Source organism: Polyodon spathula, unplaced genomic scaffold (assembly GCF_017654505.1).
Source record: "Polyodon spathula isolate WHYD16114869_AA unplaced genomic scaffold, ASM1765450v1 scaffolds_769, whole genome shotgun sequence".
NCBI classification, from domain to species: Eukaryota; Metazoa; Chordata; class Actinopteri; order Acipenseriformes; family Polyodontidae; genus Polyodon; species Polyodon spathula.
Window position 1 is genome coordinate 152848 of NW_024472257.1, and position 22153 is coordinate 175000.

Genomic DNA, 22153 nt, shown 5'->3' on the forward strand with positions numbered 1-22153 from the left:
TTGGTGGTGACTTGTGTCTGGTCTTTGAATGAGAAGAAGCTTGAAGTCAGGGTTGAATGGAGAGATGAAACGCACCCTGGTGTACCTGTCAGGGCGGTTGAATGGAGAGATGAAACGCACCCTGGTGTACCTGTCAGGGCGGTTGAATGGAGAGATGAAACGCACCCTGGTGTACCTGTCAGGGCGGTTGAGTGGAGAGATGAAACGCACCCTGGTGTACCTGTCAGGGCGGTTGAATGGAGAGATGAAACGCACCCTGGTGTACCTGTCAGGGCGGTTGAGTGGAGACCTGATGAAACGCACCCTGGTGTACCTGTCAGGGCGGTTGAGTGGAGAGATGAAACGCACCCTGGTGTACCTGTCAGGGCGGTTGAGTGGAGAGATGAAACGCACCCTGGTGTACCTGTCAGGGCGGTTGAGTGGAGAGATGAAACGCACCCTGGTGTACCTGTCAGGGCGGTTGAGTGGAGAGATGAAACGCACCCTGGTGTACCTGTCAGGGCGGTTGAGTGGAGAGATGAAACGCACCCTGGTGTACCTGTCAGGGCGGTTGAGTGGAGAGATGAAACGCACCCTGGTGTACCTGTCAGGGCGGTTGAGTGGAGAGATGAAACGCACCCTGGTGTACCTGTCAGGGCGGTTGAATGGAGAGATGAAACGCACCCTGGTGTACCTGTCAGGGCGGTTGCAGCTTTTCTGTAACTCTCTGCAACCACATGCTTTATTCAGCCGTGGCTATGCATGTTTCATGTCATTCTTTTCATAGTGCAGCAGCGTGTACTGTAAGCTGTCAGAACATTGCTGAATGGGGGTGAAGAATGCATTGATTTTCACTGAAAATAATAATCTGCTGCTGCTGCTGCTGCATGGGCTGCAACACAACATGTTCACTTGTTAAAGAAACCGAGCCCAGATTCTTAGATCCAGATTTTTCACCTTTGTAACCATTAAGTGAAAGTTGTTGGCTTGACTGCACATGATCAGATTTAGGCTTGGATTAAATCAGCATTTTATTAAATTTTGATTGCTCTAGATTAAAGAGTGCTGCTTGGTGTTTTAGTAGCGCTGCAAATCTGGTGTAATTCACGTCTGACTTGTTTTTTTTTTAAATGTTCATCAAAAGGCAGAATTAGTTGTCATTTTATTCCCAAGCACTGCTGTTGTAAAATCTGTCTTTTTTTTTTCTCCAGTCTGTGAATTGTTTGAAATATTACAATCCACATTTTGAATATGCGTGAGAGTGAAACGATAGACCTGAAAGATCTTCCAGATCAAGGGGAGATTGTTTAAAACTATAATCTTAAAAACAGACATGACCTCTATCTGCAAACAGTTATGGGTTCATAACTGATAACCACGGTTTACATTTTCCAGCGTTTTCTGGAGCCTGTAGGGTACTAATCATTATCCAAACATGAAGTGTACTCAGCTATAATATGGTTTGTCCACTATAGTACTGAACTGGGGGTCCTTCTTTTACAAGCAGGGGCAGGTTTGCTAAGTCACTCCTGAGCTTTCTTTGCTCCATTTGAAAAGTTCAGTACAGTAGGAGCCTTGTTAATATTGCACATGAATCTGACCAGCGCTGTATACATGTGTATGTGCAGCCTGGTTATCGGTATGTGATCTCTAACCCACAAGCTCAGTGAGCCTGGACCTCCTGGGTGCACTGACACAGGGAGCTCATGTGTGGAGAGTGGATTTGCTTCATTGATGGAATTCATTAAATCTTGCCTTGCTTCCTGCCCCCATGCCTGCCTGCCTGCCCGCCTGCCCCCAGGGTATGGTGGATGAGATCCCAGCAACAGCTCTACAGGCCCCCTCTGCAGCTTCTACTACTGCTCAGCACCAGGTTTGCATGAGGACTTTACTGGACTCGTTGTGTGAGAGTGCTGTGTCTGATCTGTCCCTGTGTGTGAGTCCTCTGTGTTTACTGGACTCGTTGTGTGAGAGTGCTGTGTCTGATCAGTCACTGTGTGTGAGTCCTCTGTGTTTACTGGACTCGTTGTGTGAGAGTGCTGTGTCTGATCAGTCACTGTGTGTGAGTCCTCTGTGTTTACTGGACTCGTTGTGTGAGAGTGCTGTGTCTGATCAGTCCCTGTGTGTGAGTCCTGTGTGTGAGTCCTCTGTGTTTACTGGACTCGTTGTGTGAGAGTGCTGTGTCTGATCAGTCCCTGTGTGTGAGTCCTCTGTGTTTACTGGACTCGTTGTGTGAGAGTGCTGTGTCCGATCAGTCCCTGTGTGTGAGTCCTCTGTGTTTACTGGACTCGTTGTGTGAGAGTGCTGTGTCTGATCAGTCCCTGTGTGTGAGTCCTCTGTGTTTACTGGACTCGTTGTGTGAGAGTGCTGTGTCTGATCAGTCCTGTGTGTGAGTCTGTGTGTGAGTCCTCTGTGTTTACTGGACTCGTTGTGTGAGAGTGCTGTGTCTGATCAGTCTGTGTGTGAGTCTGTGTGTGAGTCCTCTGTGTTTACTGGACTCGTTGTGTGAGAGTGCTGTGTCTGATCAGTCCCTGTGTGTGAGTCCTCTGTGTTTACTGGACTCGTTGTGTGAGAGTGCTGTGTCTGATCAGTCCCTGTGTGTGAGTCCTCTGTGTTTACTGGACTCGTTGTGTGAGAGTGTGAGTCAGCTGTGTCCGATCAGCTGTGTCTGATCAGTCACTGTGTGTGAGTCCTCTGTGTTTACTGGACTCGTTGTGTGAGAGTGCTGTGTCTGATCAGTCCCTGTGTGTGAGTCCTCTGTGTTTACTGGACTCGTTGTGTGAGAGTGCTGTGTCTGATCAGTCACTGTGTGTGAGTCCTCTGTGTTTACTGGACTCGTTGTGTGAGAGTGCTGTGTCTGTCAGTCACTGTGTGTGAGTCCTCTGTGTTTACTGGACTCGTTGTGTGAGAGTGCTGTGTCTGATCAGTCACTGTGTGTGAGTCCTCTGTGTTTACTGGACTCGTTGTGTGAGAGTGCTGTGTCTGATCAGTCCCTGTGTGTGAGTCCTCTGTGTTTACTGGACTCGTTATGTGAGAGTGCTGTGTCTGATCAGTCCCTGTGTGTGAGTCCTCCGTGTTCAGCACAGACAGTCCTTTCTCTTGGTGTGTGCAGTGAAGCGTGTTCTAGTGTTTGCAATCTGTGCATGACGTGCTGCTTCTCCGAGCAAGCGAAGAGTAGAACTTTATTTATAGTGTTGTTTATTTTAGTTATTTTTTTTTATCACATCTGTTTTAGTTAATTTGTTTTTTAGATGTGTTTTGTTGTTGTGGTGATTTTTGCTTTTGTCATGTTTTAATTTGGTGGCATGTTGAGAGAGAGATATATATATAGCATGCTTCATTTCAAACTAATTTCCCAGCTCCTATGCACCCTATTTATTCCATTGAGCGACTAGATTACAGATTGTTGTTATTATTACCAGTACACACTGGTAGCACTGGCAGCGTTACCTAAACAAAAGAGGGTGCAAAGAATCTGTCTGTTACAGCTGAAATCACTTCTTCATTAACAACATGGTTTCGTGGCATGCTTTGTTGCATAGAGCACAGTGCCACCTGCTGGCAGAATGTTTGAATGTTTTCTTCGAGGATCCTGTTCTGCTGTGCCTCTTGTTCCTGTGCCGCTCTGGGTTGTAACAGCACAGTAACGCTGCGTTCGTCTCTTCGTGTTTCAGGTGAAGACGGAGGAAGAGATTGCAGCAGAGCAGGAATGGTATGGCACAGACAAGGTGTGGCTGGTCCACAAGGACGGGTTCTCTCTAGGTAAGCCACAGCTTCACTCACTGAAGACTTTAAAAGGACTGGACGAAGATAACCCTGGCTAAGGCTGTCAGTTTGATTTGTACTGGAGACTTTGGACAGTGACTACGAGACCACTGCGGTAGAAAGAAAAGCATGGCTTGTATATTGAATCAATTCTAACTATTCATTGCTTTTTTTTTTTTTTTAAAGAAAACCTGTGTGTCCAGACTTTGCATAGAAGATAATCTAGTAAATCTAACAGGCTGGAGAAAAAAATAAGTTTACAAAGTTAACTCCCTCCCTATCATCATTACAAAACTCTGAATCCAAGCTGGGATGTTGGCTTATCCCTGGTTGTTGAATTCTGCTAGCTAACTGTATGCAGCGTTTTCCAGGACGGGGTCCCCCTCTCTCGTATTTATCGAGAGCTCCTATTCCATGTGTTTTTCTTTTCGTAGCGACTCTGCTGAAGGCGGAGAACCACAGTCTTCCTGAAGGAAAGGTGAAGATTAAACTGGAACATGACGGGACAGTACTGGATGTGGACGAGGACGATGTGGAGAAGGTAAGTGTTGAACTTCCAGGAACTGAACATTTTTGTCATTTTTACATATTAAGAGTATAACAAGGCTGAGCATTGTGGCTAAACTTGCAAAAGGCAGCTAAGTGACTTGCTCAGGGTCACACACACAGCGAGTCAGTGGCAGAGCTGGGATTTGAACCGGGGACCTGCTGGTAGCAAACCCTTTTCTTTAACCACTGGACTACCAAGCCTTCCCAATAGGCTTGTACTGCACCTGAATGTCCCTGCATGGGCCTGTTCTTCGTACGGATGGAGTTTCTTGTGCTGCTGCTGTGTTTTCTCATTACAGTGTGCTGTGTGCTTTGTGCCCAGGCTAATCCCCCAGCCTTCGATCGCGTGGAGGACCTGGCGTCCCTGCAGTATCTCAACGAGTCGAGCGTGTTGCACTCCCTGCGGCAGCGCTACGGAGGGAACCTGCTCCACACCTACGCCGGGCCCAGCATGGTCATCGTCAACCCCCTGAGCGCCCCCTCCATGTACTCCGAGAAGGTAACCAGATCCAGCCCAGAAACACACCTGCTGCATCGGGGCGGAAATAATACTCCCGCTTTGATCCATTCCTGGTTTTACTAGGAGTTTAATAAGACACACCTGAGCTTGTTACCTGTACACTGTGGCTAACCAACTTGTAGTAAAACCTGGAATGGGTGAAACTGCTATGCAGTAGGAGTCTTGTTGCCATCCCTGTGCATGTATAGTTTCATGCAAATGAAAGGTCTTTGCACCGTGCTTATCAGTGTCTCTACAGCAAAGTGCAGTTAACTGTACCAAGCAGCTGGTAAAGCTAAGCACCAGACCCTGACGACAATCATGGCTTTTACTGAATAAAGGAGTCCATGAAAGGGATCTTATTTGTATCTCCTGCCAAGATATGAGGTGCAGTTATTCATCCTTTTTCTTTGGTTAATTTGAGAAAGGAGAACGTTACGACGTGTGCACAGTTTACTGTGGAGTCTTTGTCTCCTAATATGAGCACACGCTTCATCCATCATAACTAGAATCATTTTCCACAAGGCTTATCTAATTAGATCATTAGATTCAGATCACTGCTTTTCAGCCTTTCCAGTTTGGCAGTATTCAGAGAAACAGAGTGAATCAACCGCTAGCACTAGAGGAGATTTGCAATCTAGATTCACTGAGGCTTGCCTTTCCATGCATGGCTTTGCTGTACACTCTTGGTAGTCTTTAATTTCCCAGACCACACTGGAGTACAGCACACAGCTACACATGTGAGTAGCACAAAGCTCCCAGCACAGAAACACAGAGGGTTAAATCTCTGTGGGTAGATGGGACCCGCAAGAAAGCAGGAGGCTTGTGTCTTAGGAGAAGAAGCGTTTGTGTTTTAACCCTCAGCCTCCACCCTCCTCCTCTCCAGGTGATGCACATGTTTAAAGGCTGCCGGCGGGAGGATTCGTCCCCTCACATCTACGCTGTGGCCCAGGCTGCTTACCGCAACCTGCTGACCACCCGGCAGGACCAGTCCATCATCCTGTTGGGCAAGAGCGGCAGCGGCAAGACCACCAACAGCCAGCACCTGGTGCAGTACCTGGTGTCCATCGCCGGCAGCACCGGCAAGATCTTCTCCGGTGAGGGCTCTGCGACGGCTGTGCAGCGGCTGGCTCTGTGTCAGCGATACCGAGACAAACAGAGAACTCATCTGCATTGCCTTTACCCACACAGAGCGGACTTTATTTCAGCACATTTGGGAATCGCTGGGCAGAGATGCATGCATGCCATTAAGATGCCAGCCACGCTGTGCTAACGACACCCCATCGATTCCGAGCCTGTCGTTACAGGGGATGGGGAGAATGAGCGGCTCATTATGATATGCAGAGGAGCAGGCAGATGATTAGTCTCGCTTATCAAAGTGCTTCAGTTGTTTTTAACTTTAATTCTGTAATGACAGCGGTGGCAGTGATCAACAGTGCCGTTATAGGATGTAATGTTGCATTGTCTATCTGTTCAAGCTTATCTGTTTTTTCCGTGCCTAGTTTCCAATACTTAATCAGGTCCCCAAAACACTCTGTTTTAGGAGCTCCGGGAGGTGTTACGGTCACTGGATTGCTGAATAAGTCCTGCTAAGGGATGTATACTCAGTCTCTCATTGCCCCGTATGTGGTGTGTTTTTTGCAGCTGAGAAGTGGCAGGCAGTGTACACGATCCTGGAGGCATTTGGGAACAGCGCTACAGGGATGAACAGCAATGCCAGCCGATTCTCTCAGATCGTCTCGTTGGACTTCGACCAGGCTGGGCAGGTGGCCTCAGCGTCTCTGCAGGTATTGTACGGTGCACAAACAGTGCTGACTTCACTCAGTGTGCATCCCTGAGAGTACAGGACCCTAGCCTGCCAGAGCTGGGGTGCGGGGACCCTGGACCCCAGTCCCTCAGCGCCCCTCACACTCCACCATTTTGTTTACCGCAAAAAAAAAGAATACTGGTGTAATTGGAACAATCATTACAGAATATTTAAGCCTCTGATTCTGTTCTGTGCAGATCTGAAAGCCAATGTATCAAGTTGAGAACCACTGTCTCAGAGTGCAGAGTGCCACATTGTTACAGTGCATGCGTGAGCCCCTGTAAAGCATCCTGTTTTGATGGAGAGGGACGGTTGTGAATCTGTACCATTGCACATACAGGAGATTTAAATGGTGTGAAGTCATGCCCAGTCTTTATTTATTTTTTGTCCATGGCTGTATATGCTAAGAGTAAAGCTGAAGGGCACTGCCCTGCAGTATTGCTGGGGAGCAGTAAGAGTGGCAGTTGATTGCAATGTGTTGCTCTCTTGTCCCAGACCATGCTGTTGGAGAAGCTGCGTGTGACGAGGCGTCCTGATGCCGAGGCCTCCTTCAATGTGTTTTACTACATGATGGCCGGGGCTGACAGCACGCTCAGGTATATTCTGGCTGTGCCATTGTGAAGCTGCACAAGCTAACCCCCCACTGATTGCCAAACATAGATCGAATGCTTCTCAAGACACGCATGCATTGCAATGTATACACATGCTGTCATTTTGGAAATGTTCCCAAGACTACCAAAAACCCTGCTTGCAAAAGAAAGTGGAACCCCATCTTCAGCGGAGTCCAGCTTTATTAGGCACAGGGTTGGGGTCAGATCCTGTTTTTTAAAATCAGTTTCCAATTCCAAATCCCATTCTCTTTCCGTCAATTCCAGCACTCTCAAGGTGGCAACACGTTACTTCCATTGACGTCACTGCTGGTTAAAATATCCATTCCAGTTCCTTTTGAAGGAATTGGGAATTGGGAATTGATTTTAAACAGGAATTGACCCCATCTCTGACTAGCCATGCACCAGGTTTTGCGTAGCATGCAGGGCTCGCTTACAGGAAGGATCACTCCAGTGACCCCGAGCATCCCTCGACGGCACTGCAAAGTGTCTTCCAAATCGAGTGATGAGAGATGAAGCGTGCAGGTTCGTTGCTGACTGTGTGTGACTGTGTTTGTTAGTTTGCTTTGTTCACCTGTGCAGCCTCTGCTTTTGAAGTAGTAACTGTGTGCAATAACGCTCACAAAAGGGCAGAAAACAACGTGCGCTGAGCACTGCTGTGTGTGTTTTTCTTTTCATAGAACGGAGCTCCACTTTAACCACTTTGCAGAGAACAGCGCTTTCGGAATCGCACCGCTGTCAAAGGTACGCCTGTTAAGAGTCCTTCCTGAAATCAAGTGCTGCGTTGCTTTTCCCCCGCTGGGATACCTGTGCAAATGCTGGTCTGTGAAGTGCTGTTATCTAACGGGTTTGCACAGCACAAAGACTTTTAATCGCAAATTGTTTTGTGCAGAAACAACAAGCAGAATGTCAAGCCACTTCTTTCTGACAGCTAAAATAAACTGGCTCTGGTTAAGAACAGCTATTGAAGCTAGACATAAATATATAAATATAAATATGCATATGTGTGGAGCATCTGATATGCAACAACAGTGGGGTCCAGCTGTAAAGGCACACGTGGCGGGTCCAGTTCAAACATGTGATCTTGTGAACGGTGCCTCCAGCAATGACTCCAGGCAAGCCTGCCGTCACTTTAACTCACCGTGAAGTTTGTTGACATCATAACGACGCTTTGAATCTATAGCTGCTGATCACCCTGTAGAGTAAGACTTTAAAAAGCTCTTTGTCTGGGGTCTGGTCAGTGCTGCCCTGTGCTCTATTTGGTATTCCTCCTGCAAGCTGGCTCTGTGTCTCACACACACCGCTGTTTACCGTGATTGCCGCTGCTGCTAGTCCCGGTGCCAGATGGCAGAATGTGTCACATTGGAAGCTTAATGAGCTTCACGGATCCATTCCCAGCTTTATTTATTTTAATGTCTTCATTTTGATCTTTTTTTTTTCTCGTCTCAATTGCAATTTTGCCACGCCGTGGTGCATGGGAAAGGATTGATTGTATGTTTTTTTTTTTCTTTTTTATATTTCATTTTCGTAATCTTGCGTTCATAGCCTGATGAGAAACAGAAGGCATCCCAGCAATTCACAAAGCTGCAAGCTGCAATGAAAGTGCTGGGGATTGCATCAGAAGAGCAGAGGGCCTTTTGGCTGGTCCTAGGAGCCATCTACCACTTGGGAGCAGCTGGCGCTACCAAAGGTGAGGCGGCTCCACAGAGCTTCTGGGGCTTCGTCTGCAGATGCAGGGCTCCTTCAGCTCAGCGATCACGTCCCAGACAAGCCCCAAGACAGCCTTGCCTGTAGGTGTACGTTACAGTCATTCTGTCAAGCCAGGCGTCAGAGCAAACCGCTTCACAGCGTTTCATCAAGCCTCATTGCAGGGCTTTGACGTCTGCCTAAACGCTGGTGTCGTTTGGTGAAGTGCCTTGTTTAACAGAGTGACTGTGATTCATGCACAGGCTGCAGATGAAGTGACCCTTGGCACACACTCTAATAAACGGGCAGGGGTGCTTAGTGTGTTATAGGAAGGCCTGTGACTGCGTGATACTTTGAAACTCATTTTCATTACAAATCTGTACAATTAATTATGATGAGTTTTAGACTTTAGATTTATTATTGTTTTTACTGTTGTTGTTGTTATATATTTTTTGTTTTAATTAAGTCTATTAGTCGTGTTTATTCATAGTATTTTAATATTGCCTCTCCTGCAGTTTCTGTCGTGGATGGATTCGGTAATTAACTTTTTAATCATCCAACGCCAGTGTGTTCTATCTCCATTCTCTCTCTCTCACTCTCTCTCTCTCCTCCTCTCTCTCTCGCTCTCTCTCTCTCTCTCTCTCTCTCTCCTCCTCTCTCTCTCTCTCTCTCTCTCGCTCTCTCTCCCCCTCTCCCCCTTTCTCTCTCTCTCTCGTCCTTCAGCTGAACCAGTTAATAATCCAAACCCACTATTTTATACTTTTCTAATTGAAAGTTTTCATATTTCCTAGGTGTTGTGTGACAGATTATTAATCACAGTTTGGTTTAAATAGCTTTGAGAATCTAGCCCATTGCTGTATTGCTTCGCTCCCTTTCTTTCACTGATTTTCAGTGCTATCAGTTATTCAACAGAAATGGAAATAAGATTCCCATTGCATAGCAATTTTGATCCATTCCTGTTTTTACTGTGAGTTTAATAAGACTATACACTGTGGCTAACCAAGCTTGTAGTAAAACCTGGAATGGGTGAAACTGCTATGCAGTAGGAGTCTCATTTCCATCCCTGATTCAATCTTTCCAAATTGTTCATTTTGTGAAATTCAAGAGTCTGTCCCTAGGGTTATTTGATTGTCCTGAAATTTGAACCTTAACATGACCGTGTGTTTAAGGAAAGTTTACAGTGCTGGCTTGTAATATCATAGTTAAAAAAACAACTAGAGAACTGAACAGCAGAGCGATCTCTCCCCCTGGTTCCTCCTGCCTCCTCTCACACTTCTGTGTTGCACACTGTTGAACAGGACAGCTACTAGCTGAGTTTAATATATTTGCAGGTAGATATGCCGGTGCAGTATTTGGGACGCACTGTAATTTGTAAAACAGTACGATAGTCATGCTGCAGTACACATGCAATGCAAGCACTCTGCGGCACTGCTGCAAAATTCCACTGTATTACAGCGGAGTACTCCAGCAAACTCATCAGAAGAACAGGTGCACTCATCTCCTCAGCCACAAGGTGGCAGTATAAACCAGCCTTTTTTGTGCAGATTTGAGTTGGTGGTGTTCTTAACAATGCGGTACTTTCCTATTGCCGATTCTTAGCCTGGTGTGAAGCAGTAAAGGAGCGCAGTGCTCCCTGCTCCCTGAGAGAAATGCTCCCTGAGGCTGCTGATCAGCGTCTTTAAGTGTGTCAAGCAGCGCTTGTTTGTTTTGAATCTTTCTCAAGCACGCTCTTTTTCTCAACGTTTTTTTTTTCAGTGCATGCAGTTTGAACTAAAACAAATAGACAATGCATTTTTTGTACCTGTGTATCTGCTTGTGTTCCAGAGTGTGTTCATTGTTGATAAAATGACTAAGTTCTAATATTGTGTTGTTGTTGTTTATTTTCTAACACATTCTTTTTGCTTGCATGTTGCATGGCGCTCCGTTCCGTTGCAGAAGCGGATGAAGGTAAAACGTGTTCTTTTGTTTTTTTATTATCTTAACCAGCTTTTTTTCTTTACATTTGCATTTTTATTGCTTTCCTTTCATCTTGTTGAGATACATTTACAAGACTTGCTGGAGAGAATCGGCGTCCTTTTCATACAAACCCATCTTCAGTGTCTTCTAACGTCGTCTGCCATTTGATGTCTAAAACACTTCTGAAACACATCTATTTCTCTGTTCTGAAAAACTAGATCTGATTGTTGAGTGGGGTTGTTTTGTTGTCTTTTTTATTGATCTGTTTTTCACCAGGCTGAATCCAAAAATGCTCGCAAATTGTTTTTTGAAATGTTATTTTGATGTGGACGGATGTAGCAAACATACATCAGCGAATGTATTATATTGTGAGGTGTAATTGAACAAGATTGTGGGAGGCTGGAGATTTAAGTGCATTCGTTAATGTGCTTTTGATGTCAGATAACAGTGATGAGAAGATGATTTAGCATTAGTGTGACAGGTTGCTTCACACTCATTAAGCCACTGGTAATGTAAAAATTGTGGATTGTTTTTAAAGACATTGTGCCAGTTCCCTGTCGAGTGTGGTTTGTAGGGCAGTGTCCAGCTGTAGGACTGCAGTTTCTTATTACTGGCTGCTCTCATTTCATGCTCATGCTTTTTTCTGTGGGTTTCTTGTTCAAGCTGGAAGGAGGCAGTTTGCCCGTCACGAATGGGCGCAGAAGGCGGCTTATCTGCTGGGCTCCACTCTGGAGGCGCTGTCCTCGGCCATCTTCAAACACCAGCCCAAAGGAACACTCCAGAGATCCAACTCCTTCCGCCAGGGGCCTGACGACATGGGTCAGGGAGACGGCTCAGGTAGGGTGACCAGCTTATTTACAACATGCAGACACGCAGCCACTCGGACACGCAGGCACGCAGACACGCAGCCACTCGGACACGCAGCCACACACGCAGACACGCAGCCACTCGGACACGCAGACACGCAGCCACTCGGACACGCAGACACGCAGCCACTCGGACACGCAGACACGCAGCCACTCGGACACGCAGACACGCAGCCACGCGGACACGCAGACACGCAGACACGCAGCCACTCGGACACGCAGACACGCAGACACGCAGCCACGCAGACACGCAGACACGCAGACACGCAGCCACGCAGGACACGCAGACACGCAGACACGCAGACACGCAGCCACTCGGACACGCAGACACGCAGCCACTCGGACACGCAGACACGCAGCCACTCGGACACGCAGGCACGCAGACACGCAGCCACTCGGACACGCAGGCACGCACGCAGCCACTCGGACACGCAGGCACGCGGACACGCAGGCACGCAGACACGCAGCCACTCGGACACGCAGGCACGCAGACACGGAGCCACTCGGACACGCAGGCACGCAGACACATCATATGAAGAACTTCAAGTGGTAAAAGTCAAGTTTAACCTTATTTTGTGTTTCAACCTGTCTGCCTGTTGACTGTTTCCAGGACCCAAAGTTACGGCTCTGGAGTGTTTGGAAGCCATGGCGTCGGGACTCTATTCAGAACTCTTCACTCTGCTGATCTCTCTCATTAACAGGTGCTTTTAAATTGCATGTAATCCCAGGACTGTTTTATTAGATGTGCTTAAATATAAAAAAAAGAAGCACTTACTAACGTTTTCTGCAGTGCAAAATGGACAACATATTGTTGTTGTTGTTGTTGTTGTTGTTGTTGTTGTTGTTGTTGTTGTTGTTGTTATTATTATTATTATTATTATTATTATTATTATTATTATTATTATTGTTGTTGTTTTATTCATTTATTAAATGTTTTATTTAATGTAACTTCATAATTTGTGTTGATCAGTAAAAATAAATAAATAGTGTTAAAAGGCAATACTGTTTACCCAGGGATGGAAATAAGACTCCCATTGCATAGCAGTTTGATCCATTCCTGGTTTTACTATGAGTTTAATAAGACACACCTGAGCTTGTTTCCTATACACTGTGGCTAATCAAGCTCTCAGTAAAACCTGGAATGGGTGACAGCGCTGTGCAACAGGAGTCTGATTTCTGTCCCTGTTCCCCACTGTCCCGTCTCTGCAATGCCCTTGTTTGCAGAGCCTTGAAGTCCAGCCAGCACTCTCTGTGCTCCATAATGGTGGTGGACACGCCGGGATTCCAGAACCCTCGCACCGCCCGGCAGGACCGCGGCGCCACCTTCGAGGAGCTGTGCCACAACTACACCCAGGAGCGGCTGCAGACGCTGTTCCACGAGCGCACGTTCGTTCAGGAGCTCGAGCGATACAAGGAGGTACTCGCTGTGCCACGCTGCAGCCTTGCAGAACGCTAGAGCATGATTCCATTGGGGCTGTGCTAGCAGGCGTCCCTGCAAGGCTCAATCGTCCTGTTCTCTAAGTGCGTGCAGAACCAGCCAAGCAGTGCTGGGCGAAGGAGTTTTCTAACGTAAATGTGCTCCGCTCTGCAAATCCTTCTGCAGGAGGTTATTCGGGGGTGGAAGACACCGCTGTTACCTGCCCTTTGTTTCCCATTCAGCTGGGCTGTTTGGATGCAAACAGTAACAGGTGTTCTGCACGTTCCCTCAAGGTGCCCACATTGCAGGATCCTTCCTGCTAGACAGTGTCTTCATTTGAAAGAACGATGGCAAGCACTTTCTCCCAAGAAAGAGCAACACAGAGCAGTATGCTAGCGCTCTAGTACATGAAAGCTGTGTCAAAGAAAGCATCAGATTAATAACTTTAAATTCCTGGTTTTTTTTTTTTTTTTTTTTTTTTTACTAAAATAATAGAATCTTTTTCATCATTTGTAATCTTAATTCCACTGCTTGATTAAGTACAGGGGTGGAACTAAGACTCCCATTGCATAGCAGTTTGATTCATCTTATCCGTTTTAATAAGGCACATCTGAGCTTGTTGCATTGTAAAACCTGGAACGAATGAAACTGCTATGCAATCGGAGTCTTATTTCTGTCCTTGAAGTAATACAAATATAGCGTATGTTTAAAAAATAAAATCAGTGATCATTTTTTGTTTTCATCTGATCATTATGTGTAAATGTGTAGATTCTCGTTGATATATTTGATTTTGAATCAGCTGTTAACTTCTAGACTGACTTCAAAAAGAGTCAGAACTTCCAGTCATGTCTTGGATACTAATCAAAACTTTGTCCCCATCTAGGAAAACATAGAGCTTGCATTAGATGACCTGGAGTCCAGCACATCCCTGTCTGTAGCTGCAGTAGATCAAGCCTCGCACCAAGCTCTGGTAAGAGAGACCGATACGCCTGTTTTTAAACCCTGTGCATTTTAATACATGCGGCTTCACCACTGGGTCCAGTGCCCCAGCACTGAAGTGGAAGACCAGTGCACTTATTTGAGCTCTTTCAACACAGCGGACAACAAGACCACTCAACACAGAAGACTTGCTGTTTCAGTCTTGACACGATAACTCCCCTAAAAGCAGCCTTGGGGATGTCTGTACACTGCATCAGGTTTTATATAACATGTTCTAGTACTTCGGTGAGGGTCCCTGCCTGTATTTCTCTCCGGTCTTGCCACGTGCATTTTTAAACACACTCGGGTGTACCAGTATTGATCTCTTGACATGTGCAAAAACAATTCCACTTCAACATCAGAAATATACAGACCATGATGTTGCAAGTAGCTTGCTCGCCACACTTCCTCCCCTAGTCTTGTGGCCCTGGTGACAGTAATTCTTCCAGAAAATGGAAATGCTATTCCAGCCGTTAATCGCTTCAACAGAGGTGTAAATTTATGCATGCTGGACTGCGTCACTGTATTTATTTAGGTGTTTAGATCTGGTGACAGGAGTGAAGGAAATGTCTCATCTGCTTTTTTAACAGATGGTAATTGGTTTAGCACGAGCCCGTTCTCTCCTGTACAGAAATGCCTAAGAAAGTGCCGGTGTGTTTGTAGCATGTGGGTGTTCAGGGCTGTGTGATGATGAAGTGCGTTTAATCACTACAGTAACCCACAGCATGTCGTTGTCATGGAAACTTAAGGCAAGTTAATCGGGTTGTTTAAAATACACTGTGTAGTTCTGCATAGCTTCTTCAAATTAGAAAACGCTTAGCATGGCTAGAACATTACCCCAAGCGGCCCGTAAATAAATAAAATAAATGTAATTGACTTACTGTAATGGAAACTGGCCTAGTGAAGAATTTGATTGTGTGGTGTGAAGTGAAGAAGTCCCAGATGAACCAAGAAATGTTAAACAGCACGTGGATACGAGCTGAAAAATCGAAGTGGAATGGAATAGGAAACGAATAAACTGTTGCTTTTGATAGACTGCACTCGTGTACCGGACGAGAGCCTCGTTGGCGCGGTGTTTGAGCCGCCGGTGTGTGTCTCATACTCAGGTACGGAGCCTGGCCCGGAATGACGAAGCCCGGGGGCTGCTGTGGCTGATGGAGGAGGAAGCGCTGCAGCCAGGGGGCAGTGAGGAGACCCTCCTGGACAGGCTCTTCACGTACTACGGACCTCACGAGGGGGGCGATAAGAAAGGTGAGGGGAGAGAGCAAAGACACACGCTGGTACTACCTAAGAAATATGCAGTGTGGTCCCGAAGCAAGGCTTCATTAAATGTAGGTGGTTTCTTTCAGCAGATGATGACTACAGCAGATGCCCCCAGAAAGTTCCCCTGTATGCAATTTGTGTTCACATGCTTTAGAAGCGCACCACAGGTTTATCTCTTTATCCATAACCCTTATAAAAGTTTATCACACTGTTTTTGCCTGTAGTTTTGCTGTTTTACCATTCTTTTCCCATGGTTTGTTTTTTAATATGCTTTACTGCACCTTACTATATTTAAAATGCTTGCCTATGCTTCACCATGCTTTCACTGTGCTCTATTACACTTTGCTATGCTTTTATTATGGTAAACATTTCTAAGGGTACTAGTAAATTTAGAAATATGTAATAAGATCAATGACAAACATTTCAGCTAGAAGCCTTTCTCCGCGTCTCTCGGCGTCTCTAAACGTGCATCTCTTTGGTAATGCTGTGCTTTTGTTTTCCTGTGCCCGCCCAGGCCAGAACCCGTTGCTGAAGAGTGACAAGCCGCATCACTTCCTGTTGGGGCACAGCCACGCCACGGACTGGGTGGAGTACGATGCCCGGGGCTGGCTGTCCCACGCCAAGCAGAACCCCGCCTCCCAGAACGCGGTCGCTCTGCTGCAGGACTCGCAGAAGTGAGGACAGGCACTTCTTATTCCCAGCTTTCAACAAACCAGCGAAGCCACAGAAATTGTTCTCATTCAGTAATGCACTTGTTGTGTTGATTCACAGCTAGCTCACAGTAAATTGCACAAGCACTATATTTTACTGTATAAGGGTCCTTCACGCTAATTCGCTGTTTTCAGTACTTCACATTATTTTTGGTGTTCAAGTCAGATAGCGAATTAGAGGGAGTGATGTGGTTGAACACCCTCACATTCCCTTTGATGCTAAACTACAAATTCTCACGCACATCCCTTTCTAGGCATGGAAATAAGACATGCATAGCGGTTTGATCCACTAATTTTACTAGGAGGTCACTTGAGCTTGTTACCTATACCGGCTCGTAGTAAAACCTGGAGTGGATGAACCCACTATGCAACAGGAGTCTAATGTCCAGCCCTGCTTTGCTTTCTCTCAGGAAGAACATCAGCTGCCTGTTCATGGGGCGCTCCGGCTCCGCGACCGTCCTGTCGGGCTCCATCGCGGGGCTGGAGGGCAGCTCTCAGCTTGTCCTGAGAAGAGCCACCAGCATGAGGAAGACCTTCACCACCGGAGTGGCGGCTGTCAAGAAGAAGAGCCTCTGCATCCAGATCAAACTGCAAGTGGTGAGTGCCCAGCCTGCCCGTCAGGAAAGAGGCTTTGATGTGGAATTGTGGAAACTGGTGCATCCCTATAGTACAGTGGCAGTAGATGCTTCGCTTTGAAATCAGCCGTACCGAATAATAGTCTTGAATCGTTTTACTTTCGGTGTGTTTTGCCTGCACTGCCCTGCTCTGGGATGTCATAAGTAAAATGTTAGCCTGGGACGCGCAAGAGCAAGCCAGCACGAGACAGCCCTTCACTTAGCATCCAGATCAGCCTGCAAGTGATGAGTCAGGGTCCATCACTGCAATTCTGTCAGTGCTAATTAATGAGTGCTCCCAGACAAATCAGGGACTTAATGATCCCTGAGATAGTGGAAGCGAGCGCTCTGTTGGAGTGCGAGTGATGACATCAGGCATGCTGGCACTGCACTAGCAATAATAACCTTGAAGATGAAACTATTTTAAGGTCAGTTAGAGGATCAGAAACATCTCTTTCTCTCTTTCTTTCTCTCTCTCTCTCTGCCTCCTAATCCCTGGTTACTCGGCAACAAAAACACACAGCAAACAGTGGGCATCTCCTCCGATTTGCAGACCACGCTCGCTTTTTATTTCGATAATTATTTTTGCCAGCCGATTGCATGCCCATATTTGGAGTCCTCTGCTGCAGGGAATCCTGTGAATGCTTTCATTATTTGAAATATGTTTGCGATGCCCTCTTGTCTGCCATCCCCCCAAAAAACACCTAGGCTAGTCTTAGTCCTCTTGTGCCAGCCTTCTCAACTGGGGAAGAAGGCAGTGCTCTTTCTAAGGCTGCTTTTCAGTAAAGTGGCAGAAATCGACACAAATGGCACCCAAGCTTTGCCATTCTGGTCAATGAGTTGTGCAGTATCCTCATAAACCATAATATATTATACTTTACGATCACTGCCATACAGTATTAGAACACACTCTTCCTGAGCTAATCCTATGCTGTTGCCCCGTGTGTCTCCTGCAGGATGCCCTGATCGACACGGTGAAGAAGTCCAAGCTCCACTTTGTGCACTGCTTGCTTCCGAAGGCGGACGCCCTCAGTTCGGATGTGCGGCTCTCCTCCGGTGGCCCGTCACCCAAGGCTGGCGAGGGCGAGCCCCACGGAGAGAACTGCGACTCCGGACTGATGCAGCTGGACGTTGGCCTCCTCCGGGCTCAGCTCCGCGGCTCCAAGCTCCTCGACGCGCTCCAGATATACCGCCAAGGTGCGTCCAGCGCTGCCCTTCCGATACACGGCATCGAACAGCACAGCCCAACATGGCATGTGTTGGAGTTAACAAAGCGTTTGCAGGGATGAAAACTCCCACTGTATTGCAGTCTGATCCATTCTTGGTTTCACTAAGACCTTAATAAAACACACCTGAGCTTGTTACCTGTGCACTGGGGCTAACCAAGCTGGTAGTAAAACCTGGAATGGATGAAAGTGCTATGCAATAGGAGTCTTATTTCCATCTCTGATTTACCAGCATGCTACTGTAGGAACTCTCCAGAGTAGCTTGGTGTTCAGTGCTTTGTGAATGCAGGGTGCCGCTCAGGTGCGGTGCTGCGACAGCACACAGGCTGCAAACTGTATCTGAAGATACACAGGACTTCATTTTTAAACCCTTATCTCCAGCTGGCACGCTGTGGTCAGTGCTGATAAGGTCACATGGCGAGCAGCCCAGTCAGTGGGCAGGGCATTGTTTTTTGGGGAGGGAGGTTGAGAATACAGGGAAACAGCAGACGGCAGTAAAATTGCATGAAGTTGAAGTATCATGAAGCTCCACCATGAAGGTATGTGTTTGCTGTTTGCTTCCTTGCTGTACAGTTATATTCAATGGTATTGATTATAAACAGAGCTACACTACACTTACTGGCATGTTATACTTTAATATTTTCATACTACAAACGCACTTGCATTTCCTGTTTGTCATGAAACTACGCATCATACTTTTTTAGATCAAATTTAAATAATAATTCACAGTAATTCAAGGTGGGTTTTCCCTTGTTTTGAAATATTGACACATTATATCCGGTGAGTTTCTGCTATTCTGAACCAGAAATACAAAAAACAAACCTTTTTTTATTTTTTATTTGAAGAGCACAGCTGCACATGTCTGGGTAGAGTGAACACTTTACTGTGGCTCCCTGGCTTCATTCAGCTTCATAAAAACTGTTTATCAGAGCAGGTTTCTAGGATACGCAGTGAAAACCTGACAGAGAGCTGTTAAAAGAGATTGAAGTTCTTATACCGGAGTTCAGCAGTGAGGTTGTTGGAGTTCAGAGCACGTTTTTGTAGCAGTTCTCTTTTTTTTTCTTTTTTTTTTTTTTTTTTCGGATGATCTCTGTCAGATGATACTTGCTGTGATCCCTCATGGCCAGGATACATTTTAGCACTGAATCCCGTAAAAACACTGTATCTGAATGCATTGTTCTGTAACCCCTCCCTCAGGTTACCCCGATCACATGGTGTTTTCTGAGTTCCGCCGCAGGTTCGACGTCTTGGCTCCACACCTCACAAAGAAACACGGGCGCAATTACATCGTCACTGATGAGAAACGGGTGAGCTGCAGTAGTGTGATAGTGTGCAGTACAGCCTGTGATGACTGCACAGCAGGGGCGTGAGCTTATACTGGGGGGGTGGGTTTACAAAACTTGTTTAGGTTTTGATCCACAGAGTAGTAGCACCTCCGCAGAAACTGCAGGAAGAAACTTTATTTGGAGCAAGACTGCTTTATATAAATTCACATTGCTGTACAACATCACAGGAAACTGTGCAGTAAAAGTGATGTTCTCCTCGTTTCTGAAGTAGCCCTGCATACCAGCTTGTTCTTTGCTCTTGCGTATAAGCGCTGTGCAGCACGCGGGCACGCCCCAGTTTTTGCAGGATTATACAGTTTACTGTTTAAAGAATTGATTTTGTTGTTTGCAGTTCATTATGAATATGCTAAGAGTGGTAACTGGTTTTGCTGATTATAATGTAATGCAAAGCCCACTCTCTCATCATAATGATTGCGCTGGAGCAAACCAGCAAAACTAATCAGGTTTTTATGACTCTGAATCCATTTCCATTGTAGATTTGCGTGGATGGCGCTGAAGATGGTGCTTAAGATCTTCCAAATGATGTGAATTAATAAACCTCTTTTTAATGATGCGCGTCTCATTCAAAGAGGCTTCTCCCAGTCCCCTATACAAATCTCAAACTCATGAGTTATTTAAATTAATCGCTGTGAACAGGTTCCAAGCTGCTGTCTATGAAGCCAACATCCATCTAGGAATGTTTCGTGAAACCAAGCATCGTTTCTTTTAATCAAAAGAGATTTTAATCAGACTTGAAATAACTCATGCACCAAAGTGCTGGGACTAGGGCCCAGTACATCTTAAACTGTTCAAAAGTTACTGTACTCGGCACAGACGACACTTATAAGCATGAGCAGTTATTGCTCATAAAGAATCTGAACTTTTAGCCATCGTTTGGAGGTGAACAAAGGAAATATCTCTAGCTGCTGAAACAGAAAACACAACCAGAATCAGCGTTTAATGACAGAAGCTGTGATAATGAAAGCAAAATGTCCTAATAGGGTTTTGTGGCGGCAGTGACGGAGTTAACTCCCGTGAACACAGAGAGGCAGCGCTTTGGCGGGTGGGGGGGGGTGTTTCTGATGCTGAAGAGCAGCAATCTGAAAAGGGTTCGCTGAAAAATAATACAAAAGATCCACAACAGGCTGCCTTGCGCAAGCAGCCGAGAAGAGGTCTCTTTGGTAACTGAAGGAAAACAAAGCCTCCTTAGTCAGCTCTCTGGCCTTCTCCTTTTATAGGGTGATGTAGACAGAGGAGCCAGGCGTCTCTTCCATAATGCTCCTGGGAGTCTGTTTACAAGCACCGGGGGAGGGGTGCATGCTTTAATGCCTGGATGTGTTTATGTTCTGATTGGAGATGGCCTGTGGTCCTGTTTTAGGGGTATTTATGAGCTTAAACTGTAAGCAGGGCAGACTTTTTAACTTTTTTTGCCAGAGGACAAGTGCTTTTCAACTCTTTTGAAACTTTCAGGATGATTTTTAAGTGATGCTTTTCTTGGTATGCGAGCTCTTGTTTCGAAATCATCCCTTGCATTTCTTTTTCATTGTCTTTGTTTAGGCTGCTGAAGAGCTTCTGGAGTCCCTGGACTTGGAGAACAGCAGTTATCACATGGGGCTGAGCAGGGTGAGCACGAGCAGGGGAGGCATCGTTCATCCTGGAACAGTAAAGCACGCAGACCACCAACTGGCTCCAATGACTTTATCAGAGCAGGCTTTCCATACAGCTGCAGCTACAGGTCCAGCCGAGTCAGATCTGTCTGTCTTCCACAACCACCTGCAGTAAGAGGCACACCTGCATACAACTCAGTGACAAGCAGGGCTGTTTGTAAAATGTATTTCATTACAAACACATTAGAACCAGCCTGTTTCTGCTGCTTCAGGCAGACGTCGACTGACTGCGGCGCATCATTCTCTGCTTGTCAGCTGCAGCTGTTGAAAGCTCTTCGGGCAACGTTGTTGTTGTTGTTCTGATTCATTCATTCCAGTGTTTTTCAGTGACGATAAGGGATGTGTTACTGGAGCGGCTCTTTAGTGCTCTGGGAGTAACACGCTCCCCTGTCAAGGTTATGGAGTGCCAGCTACAGCGTAGTTTTTTCAGAGATACAGCCCTGCTAGAGTTTCACACTTTAGAATCGCTTTGACCTTGAGATGCGAAACAATGCAATTTTCAGAGATTTGGCCAAGTAACTTTTTTTTTATGATATTCGTTGACAGGTTTCCAAATCCAATACTATATTTTCAGAGCATTAAAAATGACTGCGTCCTGCCAAAGGGGAGGAATGAACCCCATATTGTTGAGGGATTGATAATGCCCCCCCCCCTCCTCCTTACAGTGTAGCACACTCCCTGGAAACCAGGGATTCAGAGACACTGCAGTCCACTGTCTGCCTGCGGGGCCCGGAATGATTTCATAGTTTCTGAATGTGAAACATTCTTTCAGTAGGTTTGCATCAGCTGCTTTTTAGAAATGGACAGCGCAAGTTCAGTCTCTTTTATATCCCGCTGACTTCAATAGCACGAGGAAAACAAAAAACTATTTTTCATCCCCCCCCCACGCGTGCTCCTACGCTCTCAATTTGTATGCACAAGGACAGAGAGGAAAGAGAAACATATGTGCACCAACAATTGCATTAAACACTGCTCAGATTATTATTATTATTATTATTATTATTATTATTATTATTATTATTATTATTATTATTATTATTATTTATTTTGGAATTATACTGGGGTGGAATGCAAACTGGTCTCTTACTGGGAATCTTAGCCCTGGAACAGCACGAAGATCTCACAGCACTACCAGTACACCAGTTTACATCCCCATCATTGCACCAGCTCAAAACCTGTAGTGCTTGCCTGCGTTCTAGTAATCAGTTCCAGATTGAGGGACACCAGCAGTACATGCC

At 46.1% G+C, this 22153-nt stretch overlaps 1 protein-coding gene across 17 annotated transcripts in view; it reads left to right on the top strand.

Annotated features, from left to right (window-relative positions):
• The window catches only part of LOC121308788 (unconventional myosin-XVIIIa-like), a 55012-nt gene extending 33982 nt beyond the window's left edge, over nt 1-21030 (top strand). For 8 of the 17 annotated variants that reach the window (XM_041241422.1, XM_041241425.1, XM_041241415.1 and 5 more), the window contains 19 exons: nt 3654-3741; nt 4179-4285; nt 4616-4792; nt 5679-5889; nt 6437-6579; nt 7095-7195; nt 7888-7951; nt 8753-8897; nt 10829-10840; nt 11513-11686; nt 12326-12416; nt 12940-13132; nt 14016-14102; nt 15217-15361; nt 15888-16047; nt 16494-16680; nt 17654-17894; nt 19121-19230; nt 20806-21030. In XM_041241422.1, the coding sequence (XP_041097356.1) occupies nt 3654-3741; nt 4179-4285; nt 4616-4792; nt 5679-5889; nt 6437-6579; nt 7095-7195; nt 7888-7951; nt 8753-8897; nt 10829-10840; nt 11513-11686; nt 12326-12416; nt 12940-13132; nt 14016-14102; nt 15217-15361; nt 15888-16047; nt 16494-16680; nt 17654-17894; nt 19121-19230; nt 20806-21030 (2661 nt within the window). Of the gene's footprint in view, nt 1-1780; nt 1853-3653; nt 3742-4178; nt 4286-4615; nt 4793-5678; nt 5890-6436; nt 6580-7094; nt 7196-7887; nt 7952-8752; nt 8898-10828; nt 10841-11512; nt 11687-12325; nt 12417-12939; nt 13133-14015; nt 14103-15216; nt 15362-15887; nt 16048-16493; nt 16681-17653; nt 17895-19120; nt 19231-20805 lie in introns of all 17 variants that reach the window. The other 9 variants (XM_041241416.1, XM_041241419.1, XM_041241411.1 and 6 more) reach the window with 4 other exon arrangements.
• Nucleotides 21031-22153: the final 1123 nt, after the last annotated feature.